Below are 25,271 nucleotides of genomic sequence, written 5' to 3'. Positions count from 1 at the left end.
CATCGTGGCTGCTGGCACAGTCACGGATCTGTGGAGTGAATATCTGTAAAAGGCCTTGGATTACATGTAGTGTAAATCCATAGAGAATTTAATCCAAACTTTTTACAGATGTCACTGCTCTGTTTGTTGTTAGCCTCTTTAAGGAGGAAAAGCAAGGCAGTGGTTTTGTTCCTGGCCCTTTGTCTTTTTTTGTCGGGGTTTTGGAAGATGTGCGGTCAGTGATTTAACTGACATGGAACAGTTTTGCTGAAGCTAATTGGAGGTTCACATCTCCAAAAGTTTTTTCTTCCATCACCAGATAGATTCAGAAGTATATCTTAGAGCAGTCAAGGAAGACCCGGAAGAGATCAGGGAAGATGGTACAAGCTGTTCAATAGTGCATTTACAGTAATGATACACTGTCAGAGAAGTGATTTTGCTGGGTCCTCCTACCTTGTGATAAGGCTAAATCTTTAGCGGTTAGTGGTCTTGTGGGTAGCTCCGAAATCTATGTTTTTTTTGCAAAACCCTTCTGTCTCAGTCACTAGCAGAGAACTTCTAGTGAAAGGAGTCACTGGTGTAATCTGCTGGAGTAAGTGATCCAGGTGTGAATGGGACTGGTGTCTCAGAGCACAGAATAGTTTAAGGAAAATGTCTGTTTTTACTCCGAAGTGTTTGAAAATCAGCGTGTTAAGAGTTCAGGCTGTAGATAAGCATAACAGTCAGAGACTACCTTGCAGAGAAACAATCCAACTGGAATAGCCTATAAACAGCAGCACCTGGGGTGTTGTTCTGCAAAAGGAGCTCACATCTCTGCAGCTGCTTTGCAAAAATAAAGACATAATCTCCTCTCCCACTCTCAGACAGAAAAATCAATTCAGTTAATAGCTGGACTGACCTACAGGGCATTTTTTCCTGTTATTCTCCAGGATGGTGAACTGGTCTTGCTAGATGGTGGATGTGAGTCTTCCTGCTATGTAAGTGACATCACACGCACCTGGCCCATCAATGGAAGGTATGCTGTGATAAGGCTGTTTTGAAGAACTCTGAGAAGCTCTTAGATAATTGATGGATTGAGTGTATGTGTGTTTAATCTCTGTGTGAGTAGTTTTAATGTGTCCCATTCTGTGGTTCTTCAGAGTAATCAAATTATATAAACTAATCTTTCAGCATGAGAAGCTGTATTCCCCACTGCCTCATTAATTACTGGATGAATATGTGTGATTACTGCTATTTTCAGCTATTACAGCATGCTTAAAGTGCGGAGAGGGCTTTTGTGCATTCAGCTGTGGCTGACTCTGGTTGTATGTAAGAAAACAGGAGTTTAGTTGACCTGTACATGGCTCTGTCAGTTGTGAATTTGCTGGTGTGATGTCCCTGTGGTTGTGTGTTTGATTCCTGGATGTTTTGGCTCAAGTGTGTTCTTTTTCCTGCGGTAGCTTTGCCTTGCTTTGCTTTGGGGTTAGGTTGTCAGCTGAGAAACCCTGCCTCTACCCAGTGCATTGAAGGGCATGTTGCAGTGATGCCTTGTCTGGCATTTCATGTAAGGAGCCAGTTGCGTTCCTTTCTGACTTTCCCTTCTCCAACATAGAACTGAATCTGTCCCCAAAATAGGTTCTGGGGAGAGGTTAAATTGTGAGAAATGTCCTTTGTTCCTTTTCTCAATGGTTTTCAGGTTCACCAAACCCCAAGCAGAACTATACCAGGCTGTCCTGGATATCCAGAAGTCCTGCCTGAGCCTCTGCTCCCCAGGCATGAGCCTAGAAAATATCTACAGCCTCATGCTGAGCCTTATTGGACAGAAACTGAAAGAGTTGGGGATCCTGAAGAACAGCATCACTGAGAGCCACTTCTTCAAGGTACCTGAAGTTTTTTTACTACAGCTTCCATCTACTAGGCTTGACTGTTTTCTCCTTGGATTATGTTAGTGGCTTTAGTTTGGCTCAGGAATGTGCTTTTGAGATGTATCTTCTAATTGTCACCACACACTGTGCTTTAATTCATGTTGTGGGCTGGTCTCAACCCAGGACTGGATTTCTCTCAGATAAGGCTGAACTTGAAGATGTGTTTAACCATTCAGCACGCAATTTCGTCTGAAGTAACTCCCCAGTCTTACATGCACAGTGTGAACATTTGTTCCTTGGCACTTGCTATTACACTCTGCAGATCCATTGCCATTGGTCTGCACTACTTGTTAGTGTAGATGCAGCATTAGGGTACAGACAGTCTGAAGGGACCTATAGAGACAGTGGCACTAACACAAAATTCTGGGTCCAGGGCTGGCTGCAGGCAATTAGTCATAGTTTTGTGATCTGTTTAACATAGCATAAATCTGCAGTGCCACCAAAACATGCAGCCCATTCTTCTCAGTCATTCCACCTGCTGCCTCTTCTGCACCATTTTGTGTCAGTATTGGGATTCACAGAGCTACCTGGTGAATAAGACCAGGAAACTGGTCTGCCTTAGAGCTGAACCTGCAGATCAGATAGGATTGGGTTGCAGTTAAAGAAGTTTATCCGGTCCCACTCACTGCAAACCTTCATGACTGCTGATGCCAATACAAGAAAGATGGTGGAACCGAGTGAGGGAACTACCTCTTTGGCAGCAGGACAGATTTCTGCCAGGTTTAATTGTCCTATAGCGTCAGTGCAACAACAGCACAAGTTCTTGCCTGAGAACGGAGGCTATCATGCCGGTTTCTCTCGGCAGGCGGCAGCACAGCCAGACGAGAGCAGCGTCAGCAGCTCACTCCCCAGTGAATGTGAGGAGCGTGGGGCAGAGGAAGAATTAGCTCTTTGATGCCTGCTGTCAGGGAGCTCCTCTCTGGAGGGAGGGGGATTAGGAGGGTGTGCGGGTGAGGCAGTATCTGTGACCTGTAGAGGTGGATTAGAATCCTGCTGTAGCTACTGAGTGAAATCAGCACAGCGTTTGCTCTGTCGTGCGTAGGAGACGTCTTTGCCACATCACGTAGCAGCTGTGTCAGCTGCTGCCAGTTGTCCGGGTCTGCTGATGGGAGCAACATAGGGCTTGGATGTGTAAGGGATGGAAAGGGTTGGGGTAGCAAAGCTCAGTGAGCTGAAAACTGAAGTCTTACCTGACATGCTGAGGTGGTGATGGGCTTAGGCTGTTCTTTTCAGTGAGGGGGAAAGGCAGTGGGCAATATGCTCATAATAGGCACATGGTACTGGTGGGTTTTGAGGGCCATCCAGTTCTGGTAAGTGGAAGGCAGCCCCTGGTGACCTAGTCATGGCAGTAAGGTTGGTAGTTAAGCACATAACTGTTCTGTCTCTTCTCCCCACCTTTTGTATTAGAACAGGTTAGGCTGTGTTTAACTGCCTCCGTGACACTTGTTTTGTTTTCTGCTAGGCTGTTCGAAAGTACTGCCCACATCATGTGGGCCATTACTTGGGCATGGATGTTCATGATACCCCAGATATATCCCGATCTCTCCCACTCCAGCCAGGCATGGTGATAACCATTGAACCAGGTAAAAAGTGATGCAGTCAGTGGTGGACAAAAACATGCCAACACTGAGGATAACAGTATTGCTTTGGGTAGTTAGTTGATCCCTCAGACCGAAGCATTCAGGTCCTTTCTGGTGAAATTGAAAATGATTGCAGTATTAGAAAACCTTATTTCCCTCCCAAGCACAGCCAAGGTAACAAATTATGGGAGTAAACTCTCAAAAAATGTCTGTGCAGCAGAAGGCAGAGTGTTATAGACCTCAGACTGCTGCTGTTTGACCCACAGCAGTGCAGGTCAATTGCAGTGCAGAGAAGCAGGCTAAATTAACTTGTGCTGTGTTTTGTGTTACTGTGACTAAACTACTACCAGTCACTGGTAGTGTAAGTCTCAAGCATTGCAGTCTGCAATTACAGGCATTCACAACTTAGCTTTGCAAATTAGGCATTTCACCATGAATCTTTCTTTCTGCTTGTCACTGGATTTGGAGCTGTCAGCTGGAAACTGGTACTTAATGCTTGGCTCTTCTCTCTCTATTCAGAACATTGTTAAAATCATCATTGTGAACATAGCATGGAGAGCAAGAAGTGCGGAAAGGCCAGCTGTAATTGTGGAGGTTTTTATTACCATGCTAGTGTCTTTAGGCACTAAGGGACACTTTCCTTTCTTAGCCCACCAGCTGCCATGGGTGAGGGAAAAGAGTAGCTTTCCTTGTTAAAAAATTTTGGGATCAAACTCATGTTATTGCTGAAAATCCAACCCTGCTCTCACGGTGGTGCAGTAAGGGAAATGTGTTGTTCTGGAGAGTGTTGTATGTTTTAATTCCCTTCCTTCTTTCAGGCATTTATATCCCTGAGGACGATGTGAGTGCGCCAGAGAGGTTTCGTGGCATTGGTGTGCGCATTGAGGATGATGTTGTGATAACAGAGGATGCGCCTCTCATCTTGTCTGCTGACTGTCCCAAGGAGATCTACCACATCGAGCAGATCTGTGGCCGCAGCTCATGATGCCCCTTCTCTGCCTCTTGCATCCTCCTCGGGAGACACAGCCCTCCAGTGATGCATGCGATCCCTGTAGCTGGCTGTAGTTGTTAAGCGATGGAGGGTGTGGACAATTGATGGCTGTTTCCAAGACTGGGGCTGGGAAGTGGAATGCAAAAGGCTTGGGTACTGAGGAATGAAAAAGCAAAGCAACCTCTTCTGTGTGCATTTTCCTTCTGATTTGATTAGTGCTGGTGTTGAGCTGTTGTAGGACATGGGGGCGGATTCATCCATCTGCTGTGTGGATCCATCTGTTGTGGTGCCCTTGGAGGGATGAATTTTGTCAGTGCCACCAGCAGGGCTTCTGCCTGGTCCCTCTCCAGATGCATAGGTACAACTGCTAAGACCAAGGTCCCATTTTTTCCCCTTTAGCAGTAATTTCACAACAGTCAAATTTTGAGGAATGAAGGTCTGATAAATGCTGTTTTGGGGGAATAAAAGTGTGTCAGACAGCTTTGATTTTTACAGAGCCCTGGAAGGAGGGGTTTTGGTAGTCAGGAAGATGGGTTTGGTTGGGAGGTAGTTATAACTGAAGCCTGTGGAGAACGCTTTTAGTATTTTAAGGATAAGGATGTGTTTGGGCCTTGTTCAGACCTATGCAAAATAGGCCAGCAGCAGGGAACATCATCTCATCTGGTCTTTCAGCTTACTTGAATGTTTGGTAATTTCAGAAAGGACAGGTAGGGCTCAGGAGGTTGAACACACCCATTCTTGCCGTCTTCCACATTCCCTTCTTTTTGTCCCAAATGTCCATTCCAGTACTGAGCCCGCTTCTACCCTCGGAAGCAGGGCTGTGTTGGCTGTGCTGGACTCCACTGGTGAGCTGCTGGTTGTCACCTAGATGTGAGGTGTCCTGCTTCTGGGACAGTCACAGCACCTTTCTGGTTTATGCTGTAAGTGCCAGCAACTTCAGCAGTGTACTTTTGAAGTCTGCCCTGTGGCGAGTCTCAAGTCTTTATACAGCTTTTATATGAAATTTAAAGTAATTCTCCTTTTCAAAACTCTGAGGGCACTATCACAGCTGCCTTTTGGGTTTTGCCAAGTGCAGTCAGTAACTAATGCTCTGTGATAATATTTTTGAGGCAGCTGCAAATGTGATTGGGGGCTAGGATGGATGAGGAGTAGAGAGAAGAGTTGTCTTCGCTCAACATCAGCCTACCACCCAGGCCATTGTATGCAGTAGTAGAAACACCTACTAGAGGCAAACGTGGCATCTGTGTGTTTACTGAAAATATTTTGACAATCAGCTATTTAATGTGTCTGAAAAGTGCCTCTCATCAGTTCATCTCCTTTTATTTATGCTTGCTGTTGCATCACATCATCTTACATCCTTTCTGATGGTAGCTTTCAGTATTTTTCAACTGTTATTCTCAATTTTCTTTCTTTTTCTCTTCTGTTCTCTTCCTATATTGTCTATTTTTGACCCACTATAACGTCACTGCTTCCTAATCCATTTTGCTTTCTAATCGATGTCACTGCCTCTTCCCTGGTTTGCCCTAATTCCCCCCAGTGGACGTAGTCAGAATCGTGGGGGAGGAGGTCAGGGTTCCTGAGTTGAACCTCTGGCTCTGTTGCTGTGTAACCTTTAGCAAAATCTGCTTTTTTTTTTTTTTCCCCCTTCCTTTTTTTTTTTCTTTTCTGTGTTTCATTTCACTTAGTGAAGGCTAAATGTGCAGTGTCTTGCATCTCTCATTGCTTTTAATGGGAGCTGGGTGCATGCACTGGGGTTTGAATTTGGCACTTGAAAGGCAGCCAAGACATGCCATAATTTTATTGTCTAAACATGACAAAAAGTAAATCCTTTTACAGAGTTTAGTGTATCAAGTTTCACCTGTTTAAGAGAATCTGCTGATCTCTAATGGGAGCCTTTGTTAGATGCTCATGTGTTACAGTTGAATTGTTAGAAGGAAGGCCTTTTACGTGTGGACAAAGAACTGATGAATACTTTTGGTGCTCTGATCTGTAACACGTGTGTTGTTCCAATTACACCTGTTAGAGCCATGTCAACTGGGACAAATCTTAGATTTTGGAACTATGTAAGCAGCCTAAAATAACATTAACCCGAGAGCTACATGTGTGTGCTGATCTGCACATCTGCCCATGTACCTAATGGAGTTAATGATTGTACTTAGTGTAAATAAGCTTTTGAAATACATATTAAAAAGTTATTTTTAAAATAAAACAATTTGTAGAAAGTAATTTCTTAGGCCATCGAGTTGCATGGCTGTTGAATAGATATAAGCACCTCCAGAACGAGCATTATTTTTCAGGGACATTTATGAATTACCTGTAACCTATCTTGGACTTGAAATAACATTGCCAAATGTAGGCACACACTAATTCCTCCTCCTCTCAGGAAAATCCTGCAACTTGCAAACACCAATAGATCTTAAGAATGTTGCGGATGAATGTTTCTGTCAGTGAAGAAGTGTTTGTGACTCTGCTGAGCGGGGAGCAATGGATCTGTTAGGGCTGCTGTGCTCCACCATGCTAAGTGTGTCTGATTTAGGCTGTGCATTGCCCCATATGCTGTAATTCTTCCACAGTGTTCCACCGTTTCTTCAGCATAAACTGCTGCTAATGTTTGGAATCTGTTGTTCAATGTAAAGAAAAGTGCATTTTGCAGAATGTATTAAATTTGAATCTTATCAACCTAAATTTTTGAAGGCCTTTTCTGGCTTGTTGCAGAGGTGGATAGTCAGAGTATCATCTGGGACCTACACACATGCTGCAGTGTCCCTTGAATACAACCAAATCCATGAAGATTTTACATGACCTTCGTCGAGAAACTCTAAAGAATCCCGTCTCTGGCTGCACATTCCCGTGGCTTACCTCCCCAGTCGCCAGTCCCATCCTGCCAGATTTACCGTCTGTCACTGCCACGGAAGAGGTTCCTCACTCCAACCACTTGGGTGCAGGAGCAGCTCTCGGTGGCAGCGCAAGTTGCCAGCTGCTTGATGAAGGCGTTGGTGGGATCACTGGAAGTGAAAGAGAAATTGAGGTATATGCAAGTTAACTTGGGGAGAGATTTCATTCCAACCATGGCACAGGTCTTAAGGGCATCAGAGTATGAGAGAAAATTTTCAAATGAGAGCCGCCCATCCCTGTGGAGAAGTTGCTTTGCTTTCAGAGGAAGCCCAGGAGGCTTTTCTTGGCTTTCCCGTTTCACCTTCTACCAGGGGCCTGCTTTGCCTTGCAGAGAACTAGTTGGTAGGAGAGTCCTGTTGTTAAAGTACAGTCTGAGCAGAGGTGCTAATTTGCAGATATGCTTCTGTCATCAAAGTGGAAAGAAATTTGGCATTTAACACAATTTGGCATTCTATCTCTGTTATCTGTGAAAAATACAGTATGTCTTTCCTAAAATTGCATTTGTTATTTTGCAAAGGAACCTGATGCCATAGGAAGAAGCAAACTGAGGGAGCACGTAGAAGAGAATGGAGATGGAGGGTTTGGGGAATGTACAGTGCAATAGAGAAGATTCAGAAGGGTGTCATTTGGAGCTGTGCGTGCAGGTGGATGTGAGAGCAAGGAGGGAAGAACAGGGTATGAAATGGCTATTCAGTATGTTGTCAGAGTGGTGCAATAGCTCTAGGAAACTGGTTATGCTAACCAGGAGACCCTGATTGATTTGTCCTGCTCAGGAGGGGGGAACAAAGGAGTCGGATTGTATTGATGAACTTGGTCTTAACAGTTAGTTTAATTATTTCCTTTAAAAATCAATAGAACTATCATATGAGAAAGTTTTCTGCAGTTTTATGTTATTGATCATGTGTCATATTTTAAATAATGTGAAGGGGAAAAAGTACATTTCTAGGCAAAATCTTCATTATGATGGAGGGAGCAAGGCTGAGTTTATGTGCTCTTATACTACCCAAATTGCTGCTATGGAAATTTAGTAATTACTCCCAGAAGAATTACCATAAAGCAAAAAGAGTTAGGGTTAAACTTAGAAAAAAATCTATATGAGATAAATGACAAAAATGTCTTAATGATGATGAGATGCTTAATACTTTGTGTAATTGGATAACGAAACCCTGCACTGCAATAAATTGACATTTTTTGATTTCTTTTAAACTGAGTTGTCTAGGACCCTATATAGGCATCTCTTCATTAGTATGCAGATCTAAACTGCATTTAAGTTTATAATTTTCTGAGATCATTACAGCATCGCTGTTATATGTGCTCCCTACATGCACGCTCAGCCTCTACTTGATTAAAAATCATCATTTGGACACTTTCAAAACGCTGGCTCTAGGAGCGGGTCTGACTTACACAATTTATTATATTTCAGAGGTGTAACAATAACTTACATTTTAAAGCAGAATTTATAATCAAAATGGATAGTGAGGCACGGTGGGCTCAATAGCACTCAATTTCTCCCCTCAGGTCCTTTCACCTTCTTGCAGTTTGTCTTGCTGTCTTAACTGGCTGCCAGCTCTGAGCCTTCCTCGCCAGCAGCAAGCGGAGCAATGAACTCCTATGTGCTGGGACAAGTTGTGCCTCAGCCCACCTGGTTGTTTCTCTGAAGCACCACCTGATATTTGGCTAACCAAAACCAGACTCTTCAGAAGACGGGCAGAAAGGAACAAGGAAGAATTGGCAGGTCCTCCACGTGCATTACCTTCTCTTGCTGACTCATACCACATATGCCTTTTTAACTACCATGACAGAGTTATCCATTAACAATGGTAAAGAAAAAAATAATTCCTGTCTGGGTAAGCCTGATGACTAGATCCTTGAGCAAAGAAAAATTTAACAAGAAAGCTGGTTGTAGACCCAGGAGTAAGAATGGCTACCGTAGGATTCAGTATGTTCCTTCTTCTTGGATGATGGGGAAACAAGTAGCACTGCAGGAGAGATGTGCAGTCTTGGTTTGGAAGCTTCTTGGGAATGCTGGTCTCAGACATGCTGTGGTGGGCCAGAACTGACAGTGGTTGAAGCTCTGTGTTGGTTTTCTCAAGGCCATGAAGAGCCTGTGGCTTTTTAAAGGAATTTCTTTTTTTCATGATTTGGGCAGAATATCATGGCAGCAGAAGGTGGGAACACTCAGCGTGTCGTTCAGTGATCAACTAGGAGAAGTTGGCAGTCCAGCAAAAACTGGTTGAAATGCTATTCTTTCCAGGGAAATAGGCTCACTGCGGGTTTTTTTGTCAGTAAATTGGGCCAATAGGAATAATATTGTGTGAGGAGGAGGGAGGCTCAGCTTCTTTTTATTCCTAGGCAGAACAAGGCTTCTGCCTCTATGTCTCCTTTTGAGAGATTAATGCAAAATGGGATTGGCCACTGACCCAAGTTAAGATTAAGCAGTCTGACTCTTGTCCCAGGAAATAGTTAGCAGATGTCAGGTAACTTCTTCTCATGTGAATCTTTTACTCAGAAAGGTAATGCTTTAAGTTTGGGGATAATGTACTTTGTTTTTTCTAGTCTAATGTGCACACAAAGGGCAACATGTAATATCAGTTTTGCCTCTGGGAGCTATAAGCAATACCTCTGTAATTAATGGTATTGCATCTCGGTCGTGGACATGTTTGCCAGCATTGTGGTCGTTCAGAGAAAGGGCAGCTGTTAATGGTACAGAAGGGGGGGGGGTCGGCTTTCTCAGCGCGGGTCTCTTACCAGGCTACAGAAGCAGGCAGATGATACTGCCTGCGAACGCCCTTCCGTACCCCCTTTTGGCAGGCCGATCGTTTCTATGTAGTGGCCTCTGTGAAGTTTGTCATTTGCGTTGGCATTTCTGCGCTGTTGTCCTAATGCGCCATCAGGATCCCCTTTTGATCTGGTAACCGCTTAACATTTTTAACATCGCTTCTTGGATGGACAAGGTTTGGTGTGGCATCAGGGATTAGGAGAGTTACGCTCCCTCAGCCCAGTTGCACGTGTCTTCTCGTTCTCAGAGGGGCAGAGAGACGCGGCCCGACCGACAGCTCGGGAATCTCCGGTCCTGGCATCCCCACGCAGCTGCCCCTGTCACGGAGGCCGTAAATCTCCAAGTGTCCTTCTGAGTGTTCTCCCTCCGGACTTGCAGAGGTACCAGCCTGCAGCCGAAGGAGCCGTAGCCTCCGGCGTGCTCATTGCACTGACCTCTCACTTGCTGCCAGATTCCATAAGGTACCGCCGAGGTTCCTGTGATGCATTGCGGATATCTGGTATGTATATCGCTTTCTAATTTATGCTTTTACCCTGTTCTTTTTTTTCCAGGAGATAAGCTTTTTAACAGCTACATGGGTGTTACTGTGGTGACTGTAACCAGGCAAAAACATACAGTTCGTATTGAGATAGTTCTACATTTGTGGACTTGGATATGATTAGGAGATTTGTAAAGGCATGCTGTGTTTTTTGCCCTTCGCTGCAGAACAGAGAGAGGTTTCTCATGAACTTTCAGTTCCACACTATAAAGTGGAAAGGTCTGATTCATCTTCAGAAGCATGTGTGTATTAGTCTATATATGCAAACACACGCATATTATGCAAACAAATGTTGTGACTTCTAGCTAGTTAGAGATTTAGAAGAGATTTTCTCTAAGCATAATTAAGATTGGTCAGATATTTGACTCTTCATTTCTTTATGCTTTATTTGGATTTCTTGTTAAATTTCATTTTACCTTAGAATTTCCAGGGTTTATAATTCTTGCAGTTTAAATAATTGCATTATCTCTGTAATATATTTTACTGTAAATCACAGCCATGTAACCTTAACCTTGCCTCCATCTTCGAGGGTTTTTTCAGTTTTATAATGTAATTTCCCTGCAGTATGAGGCTTTTGAGGAGATGACATTCTGTGATTCTCACCTGAGGAGTGCCTTTCCAAAAAAGGTGAGAATGTGCTATCTGTAAGATGTGATTATTACTCTTGAAATTCAGAACTGTAAACTATGTGAGTTTTGAGCCCAAATGTATCATTCTAACTTAGTTTCTTAGAGAAATAAAATAGAACAAGTGTAGCGATTAATGGGAAGGAGGATTGTAGTGCAAACCTGAATTCCTAATATACTGATAACTGCAAATTAATCTCAGCAATTAGGTATGAGAGCTATTTTACTCCAGTGTGCAACTCTCTCTGAAATTTTAGTGAATGTTAATAATAAATTAAACGACTGATAAGCTGTTTCTCTAAGCTCATTTAAGACAAGAAATGCACCAAATGCTACATTTCTTAAGGACTCCATTTTTAATGAGTCACAAGCTAATAGAGGAGTGTTGAAAATCCTCTAGAATATTGCCTATCTTCAGTTAATAGAGTCACTGAATGAAAGGGTAGGAGGCCCTTTGATCGAGTAGTTTGAGCACCTTCCTATTAAAGCCATTGCATTTTACCTCCTCAATTTAGTGCTGAGCCTGGTAGCCCGTGTGTGACGGCAGCAGATCCCTCAATAAGGCATCAAGCCTTGATCTGAAGGTTGGGGGAGGGAGAAGGATGAGGTGGAGAATTGTTTCTTTCAGTCATTTGCTCCAGCTGTTAACAACCCCATCATTAAAAATCTATGTATCTTTTTTTGCTTGCCCCCTACAGCCCCAACAGGCATTATAAGGAGGATGAGGAGCAACTTCATATGTTTAATGAACAGCTTGGATACCTGCTGTGGGTTCAGTTTAGCCTCGACAGTGGAACGGTGACTGTACTTCTGTAAAAATGTCTACGGCTCTGAACTTCATCTCCTCCTTCAGTTGCATTTCTCAGGGTCCCCAGAACTGCCCAACGGGGCCATTCAGAGTTTAGCAAGGAGAGCAAACCCAAAAGGACGAAGAACCAGAGAGGGAAGGAAGAAGATAAGCGATGAAGAGACATATGCGTCACATGACTCTCTTCTGCTAGAAAAGGTCTTGGACACGTACACACACACACAAAAGAAAATCAGTTCTTCCAGTAAATAGTGCCATCTCCTTTTTATCCTTTTCCCCCCCAATACTTAATATAATCGTTGTATGTTTAAAAAATTAAATGTAAAGTTGCATAAGGGGCTGCAAAGTGACTCCTCTGGACCTGGATCCATACTACACTGGGGCCTGCCCCTCTTGTTGCCACCATGTCTGTTCCCTTAAAATAAGCAATTGTGCAGGACATGAGCATAGTCCAGATGTTATCTAAGTCTTCCATCTATTCCCTGAATCACCTGGCTTTGCAGAGCTTAGACTACTCGTACCAACACAAAGTGAAAGAAAAACCCCAGATCCTGAGGAGTAAGTGCAAAGGAGAGAATTGAGTCATCCTGTGAATCGAGGTTGCCTGTTAGGTTACATTCTGGACTCAGGATCGGGGGTTTTAGAAAAGGCCCATCCTCGAAACTCTCTGTGTGCTGTTACTTTTGATCACTTTAACCTCTTCAACAGCAAAGGTCTTCCCTTGAAATCCTCAATGTCTGGTTGCTGCTCTTGCTTCATATTTGAAGCCTAACAGGCACAATACAGATTTCATGTACCTCCAACTTTTTTCCATCCCACTTGGTAAACTTGTACTGATCCAGCTAGAGTGTATCTAACAGGGAATAAACATACTGTGGCAGGAGATGTTTCCGTCCTGTCACCCTATGTTTTCAGAACAACGTTTCCATTAGAAAGCTTGCTCCAGATTGCATGCTGGAAGATACGAATGCCACTGAGCATAGTTAAAAGAAGAGGTGACCTTTTACAAGGTCCATAACCTGGATTTGCCCTGAAAAAAGTTTGGAGAAGGTCTGGAGGAGACTGACCCAGGCAGCCTGTCCCAACCCCAAGCAGTGACCAGGAGGATGTCTCCGTGAGAGCTTTATTCCGTGCCTGGAGGAGAAGGGGTGTGAGCCTGCATACAGCCAGCCCTGCACAGCACCGTGTGCTTTTCTGCATGCTGCCTTTTCCATTCAAACAGGGGGAAGTAGATACACACCGACTTTCCTCTTTTCCGTAACTAATCCAAGAGAAGTGACTGGGTTGAGTAGCACTTGCAAAGTGAGCGCACAGTGATGGGCAGTCTCTGTTGCTTATTTTGAATTCATTATTTCCTCTCTCTTTTCAAGTCAGTCGTAACGTTATTTTGCTCTCAGTGTGCCTTGCTCCATTTTGAATTTTGCTCTGCTCAGGCTCTTCCATTCAGTCTCTCGTAACCTGATCATGCTGCAGAGTATTATTTCATTTTATCTGGAGGAGACTGGACTGATGATAATTTTTAATCTGTTTCAGGAAGTTTTTAGAGGTTGCCAGTGTCAAAGAACAACAGTTCGCATTATCTCCTTTATTATGTGTGTTATTTTTTTCAAAAGAGAGTGTTGTTTAGCAGCCACATGGCAACTAGAAGCATTCTTGAAATTTATGTTTGTTGCAGACATCATATCCTCTTCCCCCAACTTTGAAATAGTTACATAAATTAGAAGATTAAAAACATTTTTTTACTATAAAAATCTGAGGCAAGACAGAAGTTGATTCTTTATTTCTAGCTTTTTTATTCAAGAAACACGTTTATAAAAAGAACAAAATGTTAAGTAGAAGATGAACTGATTTAGAAAAGTTAACAATATGAATTGTAATTAATTTTGTAACTGTTTAATGTATAAAAGTTTTAAAGTGTCCTTTCCCCTGCTCCCAGGTGTAAAATCTCCTGAGTTAATAGCTGAGATTAGACCAGTCTTGAGCTGGTGTGGTCCAGTCCCTGACTGGAAGTATGATTCCTGTATGGTCTGCTATTGCATATCGTCCCCTCAGCTGATCTTCGTAAAAAGGCCAGCCGAGGTATTGCTGAGCCTGTGGAAACAGGAACGCTTGTTCCCAGCGTTATCCCAGCAGTGGTTTAGCTGGTAGGGTGGGACTTTTGCTCCTGTGAATTCCAGTCTTGATGGAAGTGACTGATGTTCCTGACATGCTCTAACGAGTATGTGAAACGTTAAGTATTAACGATGCATTCGAGTTATGGCAAAAATGTCTCCCAGCTGATCTGGCCACTCCTTTACTCGAAGGACCGTTCTCCACGTGACTGCTGCTGTCTTAGGTGGATATACTGAGACTAGAAGCTCTACAAGAGCTTTCGCATATGGGGCCGGAAAGCAACTTCCATTCTGTGAGAAAGTAAGTTCTTTTTTTGCAAATCTCTATGAATGTGCTAGCACTAATGGCAGAAGCTACAATTCCCCTTTCAATTAAAATACTCAATGTTAAAATAAAAAAGACACTTTCTTCACTTATTCTGCAATTGTAGAGTCAAAATAAACTAGCACAATGGTTTTAGCCTAATGTATGCAGTGTTCATGGCTTCATCCACTTGTTACTTGGGCAGTTTGTATCTTCTTGGGAAAAAAAACTTGAAAGATTTAACCCTTGGCTGCTTCCCAGCAGTTTTCTGTGCATCATAGTAAATAAATAAAAAACTGTTGCCTCTTTTTCACACTCTTTCCCTGACTGTTCAGAGAACAAAGTGTCCTCACTCTGGAGCCAAAGCCAACACACACATACACACGCTGCCCTGTGCACCTGGGCTTTTCCATGTAACTGGAATAAAGCATGAATATTCAAAATACTGTTACAAGGATCTGTGCAAAAATAACAGAAATACTGTTGTTCACAGCCAGTCTAGAGGAGTTCTTCAGACTATCCTGAGCAGTCCACTGCATAGCCATTGTGTTTACAGGATGGAAAGGTAATTGTACCACTGGTGTTCAGGTTCCCTGAACTTAAACTCAGAGGCAGTTTATACCAGGTGGGATGGAGGGCTCGCTTTCATCTCAGAGAAACATAGCCTTGAAAATTATTTTGGTGACATACACCTGTGAATCAGGAACAGAGAACACATTTTAACCTTGCAAATTTGTATACATCTGTTATTCCCGGTCCTGGAAATAGTTTGATTTTTTTTTTTTTTAATATAGTTTTGGATTTGCAGAGGGATGGTTTCAACAGAGTTCCCTGTTAGTTACATTAGTGTTTTATAGGCTGCTCATGTAAACTCTTGAGCTTTCATGGCTCTCAGTATTAGCTTTTTAATATAACACAGTTCATATTGGCTTTTATTGCTGTTTAATTTAGGTTGGGTTTTTTATGTGGCTCCTCAGCTGCAAGGAATGTGGCCTACACTTGTTTGAAACTTTTCTTGTCTGTGTAAACCTGCTCTTGATGTCCTTTTTTCTTGCATATTATAACACTCTAAGAGCTAAACTTGTCTGTATTTGTCATGCAGATCCATTACTCTACATAGCAAACCCAGATCTCACATTACAGGTGGGAACCGAGGACTTTTAGGTAGTAGCTGGAAGTCTCTCCTACCTTTGTACCATATTTTGGTTGTTACACAGATAAAGAAATCCATAGCCAAATTGTCTAAATAAATCATTCTTAGCAAATAATGCTTCTTATTCAAAGGACACATGCAAATAATTCCCAGCCAAATGTTAGTTATTGGCTTCTAAGTTCATGTGCTTTTTGGAGTGATCCCAATATCACCCTTCTCTTTTGGGCATCTGAAATTGTTTAAAGCAGTATGTGATTTCTCACCCTTCTATAAGAAAAAGGCAATTTCTAAATACGGTGAAGAAAAATGTGATTTAAATAAAAGAGGGGGGTTTTTTTGGATATTCATGTTTATAACAGCAGCTTTACTCAACGGAGAGATAATTTTCTACCTAAAAAGATCCTTCTTAGCCGTTATTCTAGGTAAATTTGTATGGACAATTCAAATAATTTTAAAAGCTCTGTATAAGATATTGAGAGGAGCAAAGCTTAAGTTTTCACAAGTCTTATGAAGACAGGATGTTCTTTCTTGTGCATTAATGTGTTTCATCAGAATTCCTGGGAAGCTGTCCAGCTATACATAGTAAATATTTCACATACCAATAAAGTGATTCCTCAGCAATTCAACCACTCAGCACAAATGAGATTTAATTTATAGTGAATATCTGCACCTGTTAAACAGTGAAATAGGCTCCTGACATAAGTGATCCTTTCATGCTGTTATTTATCTAAATTTTTAAAAAGGTCCTATCTTTCCAGATTATAATCTTTTAAAGATCATAATTTCAAAAACATTCCCAGGCCTGAATTTTGAACTGTCATATTGAAGAGGGACTAAATGTGATTTTTGAAATGTGAAATACGTATATGTAGGGCGAGGATCAACACCATCAAGGAAAGGCATAAAATGTGCCTATTACTGAATTAGGCATTTGTTTTGTATATCTAATGATAAAATCAATGCATGGCTCCGTCAGAGGAGAGATCCATCAGCCTCTATCTTGCTAGCATTCAATCAGGAGATTGAATTTGCAAGCTTTGAGGGGGAGAAATGTTTCTCCATCTTTTGACAATCCATATTACACTAATTCGGACAGCTTTTACACAGAGCTGCACCAGTTTACTCAAGCACTGCTTTCAATATCATTTCATTAAATCAATGCAAAAGGTTGTGTTGACCTTTTAAATATATATTTAAATCTGATCAGTGGAGCTTAAATCGATTAGGAACTGATTTTAAGCCAACTCTTAAGGCAAGTAAGTGTGTCCACACAGGGTTCCTCAGCTGTTCAATGAATTGATGTGAAATCCAATTTAAATTAAGCCGCTGCAAACAAACCGCTGTCGTGTTGTACGCGAGTCCCAAATGTGCCCTCCAAATTCTTTGAGAACTTTCTTTTTAACTTGAACAGAGAACCCAAGGGAGATACAGTTAATGGAGTGGAATCTGCTTACCCTGTCAGGAAAGGAGGGGTGACTAAAAACCGCGGTAAGGAGCTTCCAAACAAACACCCGAGGTTCAGCTGAAAGCTGCCTTTCTAAACCTGTTCACTGTGAAATGATGTGTGTTTTTCACTTGTCTCTCTTGGCAGCTCTAACTGCAGTGGACAAGACGGGTGGCATCAGGAATACCACCGCTCGCCTGACTCTGGCAGGAGGAAGCCTCCTCCATATCCCAGAGGCTAAAAAAGATCTGAAGTGAGTTTAAAGGAAATCTCCTCTAGTTTGTGTGTGCTAGGGCTTGGGACACCAAAGGTTTCCAACAGTTAGCTTGCCTTCACAGCAGCTCTGATGTTTTCACAGCGTTCGTTATTCCTCCCTCCTGAAACCTCACCGAAGACCTTCGCAGGACTGCGGAGAAGCCCCTTTATCTTCACAACCCGTAAGTCTACAGGGGAATTTCAGAGATTTTGCCCTTGCAGCAAAGAAATGGGAGCTGCAAAATGAACCATACTCCATATTGATTCGTAATGCAAATGAGACAGAATGAAATGGGTATTTGGAGAAGGGAAAGATTACCTGATAATTTCTACACACCAGCAAACCTGCAACCTGGGTTTTAATGACTGAGTTTAAAAATACAGTGAAATACAAACATATAATCATAGAATCATACAATAACACACACTGTGAGAGAAAGCAGGGGTGAAGGGAGTAAAGAGTAGGAAACAGTAAGGTAAATTGAGGGAAAACTGGTTTAGCATAAGCAACTACATTATTAATCAGATAACGTGGGAATGCCAGTTGCGAGTTGAGCTTCTGGGGGCTATTGGTCCCTCAACCTCCCCACACCACTCGTAACCAGAAAAATTGTCATCTGCTCCATCTTCCCCTGTCCTAGAGCTGAAGAAAGAGAAAGTGAACAGTTTTCCTTATACTCTCCAAAATGTTTTAATTAATTGACAGTTTTGCTGTGTGAAAGAAGAGTTTTAAGGGCTCTTCCTTGGCTTCAGGCCCCTTTCTAACCAACGGCTGCTGTTTGATGGGCATTTGCTGCAGAAGCTGTCTCTGCCAGTCCAACCCCCAGCAGGAGAACAGTATCTAAATGCAAAGGTAGGTACTTTGTCACTCCTTGCATGAACAAAGGAAGGTAAGAGAATGGGGCTTGGTTTTTAATCCTCCAGGAAATGAAATGGGTCTGGTAACTGCTGTTGGTTTGGATGTGTGTGGTATTGCCAAACCTCTGGCCCCTGTCTTTTTCCAGCTTTCCTGGTTCCTCAAAATTAATTACAATATTTCCATTCAGACCTGTGCAACTGGTTGTCTTGAATGATTGCAGACTCGCAAAAGAAGGTTACGGGATGTGAATGAACTTGAACATAAGGATCTTCCATGATAAACTCATGGGTATTTCTATATATTGAGGTAAAGGAGTTAACTCCTCGGTAGTTGTGGTAAACTCTCACCCAGTGTAGAACTTTCTGTGTGTCTTGCTAAAACCTCCCTGAAGCTGTTGTGTCTTGTTCTGTTCTTTTTTTTTTAAGTCTTGTTGATACTGCAGGCAGGTGGGAGAGTATTCCTAGTGCTGGATATGGCGCTTTCCTCTTTCTCCTAGCCCAGACAGGAATCAATGAATACTTAAACTGGGTTGAGAAATATAATTTATGAGTGTGGTAAGCAGAGGCAGAAAGAAAAAAACCAAAAAAATCCAAAGTGACTGGAGGAGGGAGAAGAAGGGACTACATCACTTTGCAGTGGTAAATTACCAAAAGCAAAAATTACCAAAGCACTAGTCCCTACGCCTTACACTTGTTTCTCTGCTCGCTCCTATTTTCTGCATTTTCTGAAGCTGTCAGGGTTGGGGAGCTTGTGCTTTCTGATCAGTGAAGGCTCGCTGCTACAAATGGCCCTTCTTTCCATTGGGCTTCCAGAGATCCAGTTGTGCTGAGCTTTGAAATTAAAGAAAAGGATATTTGACACAGCGAGATACATTCAAGGTATATGAACCTGCAGAGAAGTATGACAGTTTATTAATTTATTTTATTGTTCACTATAGAACTGGCAGGTAGACCATCTCTTGTGGGATTCACTGACCTAGATGCCATAATGAACTTTCCAGTGGAGTCCAAAGTAAGGCTAAACTCAGTATATTGTGTCTTTATCTAGGCATTCATGACAGAGAGCAGTTAAATGCCAGACATACTTGAAATTCCGTCTTCTGAGAACTATCTGAGTCAGGTACCACAATTTTTTGTTCCTGCTTATGCTGGTATGGCAGGCAGGGGACTGCTGGCTCCCTTGCTCTTGGCTTCTTTTGTAATATCCATATAGTTTTTGTACCAGTAATTGCCACGTCTGTGGGCCACCTAACTTGTTTTTCCCATTCCTTTGTGTCTTTCCAAGCAGAAGTGGTATAAAATTAGTTATTTTTTTGCCGTGAAATCACATGTGAACTCCACCTTCAAATTTGCCCCACTGCACCCTCACCCCCCCCCCCCAAAAAAAAAGCTTGGATTTGGATTTTTAAAGTTTTCAATTGCCAAATGGTGCCTTTGCTATGACTACCATGGGCTTCAACAAAATGCTTTTACTGATAGCAGCATCTCTCCCATTGTAACAAAGAAGGATGGCAAAGGCTAACAAATTGTGTCTTGTTGAGCAGGGCCTGCAGTTAGGAATCTGATTCAGTTAGAAGAGATCTTTGGAGGAATTTGGGGATACTATATTTTTTGGAAAAAGGACAAAGAATTAATGGGAGATAACAAATGCAAAGCTGTAGCTTGATGGTTCTCACCTCCTTTCAAACAGCATCAAAACCTTGGACTCAGTGGATGTAGCTTCCAGACCTCCCTTTGTTGATAATGTTTTTTTCTGATTTAGTGTTTATTCCCTCTCTGTGACTCTTTCCCCACATTCAAGACTGTCAGGGAGAAGTCATAGATAAGAATATCTGTAAACAGTGTCTTAGTGTCTCCCACACAGCAGTCTGGAACCGCGTCTCCTCGTGTTACTGAAAGTTCATGGATTTCCCAAATCAGTAGGAGTTCATGGATTTATATGCAAGCAAGCTTGTGATACTACTTTGGTTACTCTTGTGGTTTTTCCTGGCTACTGTTAATTACCCTGGCAGATCTTCCAACATTGCTTACATGCAGTAGTAGATGAATAGAACTACTTGTATCGGGCTATCATAACATTCTCCCTTTTTTTGCATCCTCCTTAAAAGGATAAAAGGCACTCTGAATACTCTTGTCTAAGCAAGGAAGGAGATCTAGACCGTGACCTGGTATTCAGATGATGTCTCTCGTGTGGTTAGTGGGGCTGTCTCCTGCTCTTGGACTACCCCATAGCCTCTTGTCACCTCATGCAGTTCTTCTGGGATGTTCAGGTTAAAAACAATCACTCCCCTGCTACCACTTTCCTGTTACCCTCTGAAAGACTTGCCCTCTCTCTGAATTACAATCTCAGCCTCTGTCTCCGACATCTCTTCAGGATCCCTGCTCAGGTTAAAGCAGGACTCTTTCTCTCCCAAGCCCTCGCTTTTTCCCGTGTGTGCATTTTTTCTCTCGGTTGCTGTAGGCAGTCTCACCCTCCCACTTCTTCTTCAGCCTTGTGAATAAAAGAGGTGGCCGGGCTGCAGCTGACCTAGAGGTATGGCGACTCGTCTTGTCTCTATGGGCAGCATTGAGAGTCCTGGCTCTCCTGGGGACCTCTGCGCAGGCTAGGAGCCTGGCTGCAGAACGTGTCCTCTCCTCTGAGCAGAAGAAGCTGGGACGCTGGTTTCTCTCGGGAGGTGACAAGCACAGCCAGATGTGCTTCTGCAAGCATCTGCAGCTTGGCGCCCAGAACTGCAGAGGGGAGGAGGTGGGTTTGGTGTTGGATTCCTTCTGAGGTGGAGCTCCTTAGTTGGGGGTGAGGATTAGGATGGGGAGCACGGGGGTGTTGCTGCGTAGGAGGGATAGCTTCACACCCTTTCTGGAAGTGGAGTGGAATCAGCCCAACATCCTCACCATAATGCACTGGGGTCCATATATCCTGATTGCGTTCCTCTGTCAGCTGCAGCTGATTGCCAGGTGTGGTGTGGGGCTGAGATGCCCACTGTGGGGACAGGGTCATTTGTTGAGCCTAGACCTACACCTCAGCTGCTTTTTTTCATGTGTGGGGAAAGGCTGTCTGCAGGAGATTGGGCACAGTCGTTAAGTATCATGGTTTTTGCAAGCACCTACTTACCTGCAGGCTGACACGATGGCCATATGTTATTTTATCTGCAAGTTATCAAGCAGCTTTAGGTAAAATGCCACAAAAAAGGAAGAGTAACAATTCGTCACCATCCCATTAAATGCTACAACCTGGTCCTCTCTCAGAATCTCATCTGTTCTTTCTAGCTAGATTATTGGGGGCTGGAGGCTCCATTTCTCTCCTGAGATTTTAGTACTGGATTGCAAAGCCAGGGGTACTATACGGGTTATAATGTGACCATCATCTGGAAGACATGCACAGAGGCAGGGGGTTTGGGTTTCTGCAGAAAACCAAGCACAGTCTGGTCCAAAAATCTATGGGATATATTGCTTAATCTACCCCTCTGGCTCTGTTCTTTGAATTCAGCTTCCCTATGCCAAGCACACTGAATCAGCTGGGCATTCTACAGAGCCTTGGTGGAAGGTTGTTCGCTTACTTTGTGAACTTTGAGAAGTTTTGTGGCAGCACTGAAAGACAGTGGATTCAGTTTTGTCCTGATAGTAATTTGTGAATGCTCTCTGTGGGTTTGGGCATCCAAAAGCAAAGGGGGCTAGAAATCCCCACTTAGTCAATTCAAATGGTTTTAGTAGCATCAGCAACTGAAGGGAGGGCAGCCAGCCAACCCTACAGTTCTTTAGAAAGTAATAAGATGCACTTGATTTTTACTCCCTGGTTTGCAACCACTGAATGGGACCTAGTCTCACACACCAGGTAATTCCTGCTTGAGGCACCACTGAAACCGCATCTTAAGCAGGCAGCACTGAGAGGGTGAAGCACAGAAAGGCAACAGAAAAACTTGAGGTTTGTGAGCACTTAGAAAGAAAGGGGCCACCTCCCTTTTTTCCCCACTTCTTGCTCCTGGCAGTCTTGGAAGGCCCATCCCTACTCTCCTGCCTGCACAGTAAAAGAAAGGATTTGCTCTGAAGAGTGTTTGAAATTGTTGCAGTTCTCTCCTCACTTTCAGAACAGTTTCATTCCTGAGAGTGACCCAAGTCCCCCAGAGAGATCCCGTGCCATCGGTGTGCATGCTGAGGATGAGTCGTGATAACAGAGGATACATCCCTCATCTTGTCTGCGGGGCTGGGACGCGGAATGCAAAAGGCTCAGGCAGCAAGGACTGGAAAGCAAAGCAACCTTCCCTGTGCGCGTTTTCCTTCTGATTCAGTTAGTTCTGGGGGATCCTCCCGCTGCCGTGGGGATCCCTCTGTTCTGGTGCCTTGGAGGGACGAGTTTTGTCGGTACCACCACTACCAGACGTTCCGCCTGCTCCCCGTGTGGGTGCAGCCGTGAGAGCCGGGGCTGCAAGCAGCTGCCCCTCCAGCAGCACCAACACGGCAGCCCAGTCAGGCACACATGTTCAAAGGGGGCATGTATCAGGCCGGGGGGGATAAATCCCACATAGGAGAATGTTGGTGGCTGCAAGAAAAAAAAAAAAAATGCCAACAGAATGAACGTAAAGGAGAAGGGCAATGACCAAGATGAAAGACACTGGTTTTGGAAGGTAATTGCACTAGAGTCACCAGGTTGTTGTTGCCTTGCCTTTTGGAACAGCTTTTGACAACTGGGAGAGGGAGTTTGTCTCATTTTAATTGGGACTAACCGTATTCAGAGCAGTTGTCATGTGTCACCTAGTCTGTCTCCCTCCCTGCCTTTTCAGCTTGGCAGTCTCCTCTCTTTCCCCTGCGTGTCCTGGTGATTTGAAAAATGATCCATTCTTCAAAGCATCCCTGGCAATTTGGACCACAGTGTTACATTTCTTCTGAGGCTGATGCTTTTCAAAGCTGCAGCCTTTCTTTCTGCAGCAGCTGCTGACACCTCTCTATAACATATAGCCTTAAGAGCGGGAAAACAGGACTGAGGGGCTGCACTTTTCCAAGGAGGAAAGAAATCAGAGATGGCACTAAAATCAACAGAAAACAGATTACTTCATGTACAGTAAAGAGGGTAGCTCAGACCTTTTTATGAAGAGCAGGAGTATTAGGGAACACCATCACTAATTTCACTTTGCGAAGCACGCTGGAGATCTCTTAATGCACTTCCTTCCCACTGTTGGTATTATGTATCTGCTTACATGAATCGGTAAATATTAATTAAATAAGCATGCAGACATATGTTCTATTCTGCACCACGTTTGTCATCTTTTTTCTGAAAACACCACACCTTTTTAGCAAGACTTAACTCAAGATCTGCATTGCTGTATTCCTTTTGCTGCCAGGTACAGCAAGATAAATCCAGACCATATGACTGCTGGCTGCATGGCTTTTACCCATTGGCAACCATCTCCCCATGGTGACATCAGCTGAGGTGGGAAGACTATAATTTTATATTGCAGTAGTCATTTAAAGTGAAAATGAATGTTAACATTTCTCTGGTATGCATATGCCCTAGTGTTCATGTTTGTTCAATGTCCTGGATGCCTACTGAGTAATGTCCTACTGGGGACATTACCATACAGATTTAGGGTTAAAATGAATGTTTCTATTAAAAAGAAAATCTTGCAGATTCTGCTTTGAAAAGAGCTATTTTCTTGAAGGTGAAAAATCAATTTTCTCAAGCACCCACCTCCCATTTTCAAAATAGCCCTCTGCAATAGCCTGCAGACTACAGCCCTGAATAAGAAGCAACAGGAAGAAAACCTGAATCTGTGCAGCTTCATTTCACTGTTGGCAATAAGACAAGCACCATAACTGAGGAGCATCTGGGGAAAGGGGCTGTTAAGTGAAATGGAAGCTTTCCGTGGAGATAACTGGAGGTGTTAAAGGGTGTACAAATGAGAGAGCGCATTTTTCTTCTTCAAACTTACCTTTACTGTGTGTGTATAACTTTCAGGCTCAGCCTGACCCTGCAAATGTTTAGGTAGGTGCTTAACTCAGGGCACAACCGTTGCATGTCTTTCAAATGTGATTCCCATTGAAAATGATTCCAAAACATCCAATGACAGCATTATCTTTTTCTTACCGCAGGCCCCTACTTTAGTTTAAAGTTTATTTGGAGACTTCTAGACGTCCCAGCCCAACGGGCACTGGATGTTAGGTAAAAGCCGTATGCATACAGCAAGATGGGTATGATGGAGCCAGACTGGAACAGTGCTCTTTGGCCCAAATGCTTATGACAGGTCCAGCATAGATATTGCTTGCCTGTATGCGTATAAAAGAATGCCCTTTCTATGCTTCTACTACCTCCTCCTTCCTGCATCCATGCAGCAACACGGTCTACAAACGGGTTTAAAAGGGTTGACTCTGCAGAGAGGGTGCACATCTACGAGGACCTGCAAAGCTAGGTGACATTTCAAGACCTGCTGTCATCCTGCTGGGGAGTTATCTTCCCCCGTTTCCACATCTTGGGGAACACTACTACTGACTGCCTCCGAAAAGTACTTTAAGCTGTACTGGTGGAGGGAGGAAGTTCCCAGTAGGAGCTCCCATGCCTGTTGTCTCCATCTTTGCAACACAACGGGCAGGGCTTGGGCAGCTCAAGCACAAGTAAAACCCACGCTGATCGTCATGTTGTTAGCCTCATTTGCTGGCTAGAAGAGTAGTCTGGACGATGCGAATTTTCTCTAGCGATTCTGATATTCCGTTTCAAAAAAAAGACCAGACCGCTAGCGAACAAAAGGGCTACAGTAGTAACGCCAGCGACCCCACCTCATTCCGCGCTCGCAGGGGATCAATCAGGATGGCAAGAAAACGAGCAAAAACTTTACGGAGGGCTGAAGCCCTTCACAGCGGGGCGGGGAGAGACAACTCCCAAGGGATTTCAGGGAAGCCATGGACAAGAAGGACCAGACCAGCCTGCGGGCTCGGGCCTTGTGCTGCGACCCTCCAAGCGCCTCTCCCCGCTCTCCTCCCGCCTCGCTCGACCCGTGAGGAGGCCGCTGAGGCGAGGCGGCCCGCGGCCCGCTGCCCCGCGCCGCCGGCTACAGCCG

The 25,271-nt window shown here is 43.6% G+C and overlaps 1 protein-coding gene across 9 annotated transcripts in view; it reads left to right on the top strand.

The window, feature by feature from the left end:
* XPNPEP3 (X-prolyl aminopeptidase (aminopeptidase P) 3, putative) overlaps positions 1–23,617 on the top strand; it is a 32,444-nt gene extending 8,827 nt beyond the window's left edge. The window contains exons 6-17 of one of the 9 annotated variants that reach the window (XM_010563220.1): positions 909–994; positions 1,655–1,838; positions 3,346–3,466; positions 4,282–4,812; positions 5,241–5,653; positions 7,170–7,482; positions 10,376–10,627; positions 17,260–17,365; positions 17,471–17,549; positions 18,121–18,220; positions 19,274–19,345; positions 23,562–23,617. In XM_010563220.1, coding sequence (XP_010561522.1) covers positions 909–994; positions 1,655–1,838; positions 3,346–3,466; positions 4,282–4,448 — 558 coding nt within the window. In that variant the 3' untranslated portion in view covers positions 4,449–4,812; positions 5,241–5,653; positions 7,170–7,482; ... (4 more) ...; positions 19,274–19,345; positions 23,562–23,617. Of the gene's footprint in view, positions 1–908; positions 995–1,654; positions 1,839–3,345; positions 3,467–4,281; positions 4,813–5,240; positions 5,654–7,148; positions 7,483–7,866; positions 8,025–10,375; positions 10,628–10,679; positions 10,751–11,990; positions 12,310–17,259; positions 17,366–17,470; positions 17,550–18,120; positions 18,221–19,273; positions 19,346–23,561 lie in introns of those variants that run through there. The other 8 variants (XM_010563300.1, XM_010563864.1, XM_010563617.1 and 5 more) reach the window with 8 other exon arrangements.
* The last annotated feature ends 1,654 nt before the right edge of the window (positions 23,618–25,271 follow it).

This window comes from Haliaeetus leucocephalus, unplaced genomic scaffold, assembly GCF_000737465.1.
Source record: "Haliaeetus leucocephalus isolate CR32 unplaced genomic scaffold, Haliaeetus_leucocephalus-4.0 Scaffold0, whole genome shotgun sequence".
NCBI lineage: Eukaryota > Metazoa > Chordata > Aves > Accipitriformes > Accipitridae > Haliaeetus > Haliaeetus leucocephalus.
Note: the sequence above shows the minus strand (reverse complement) of the source record. Positions and strands in the feature narration are given on the sequence as shown.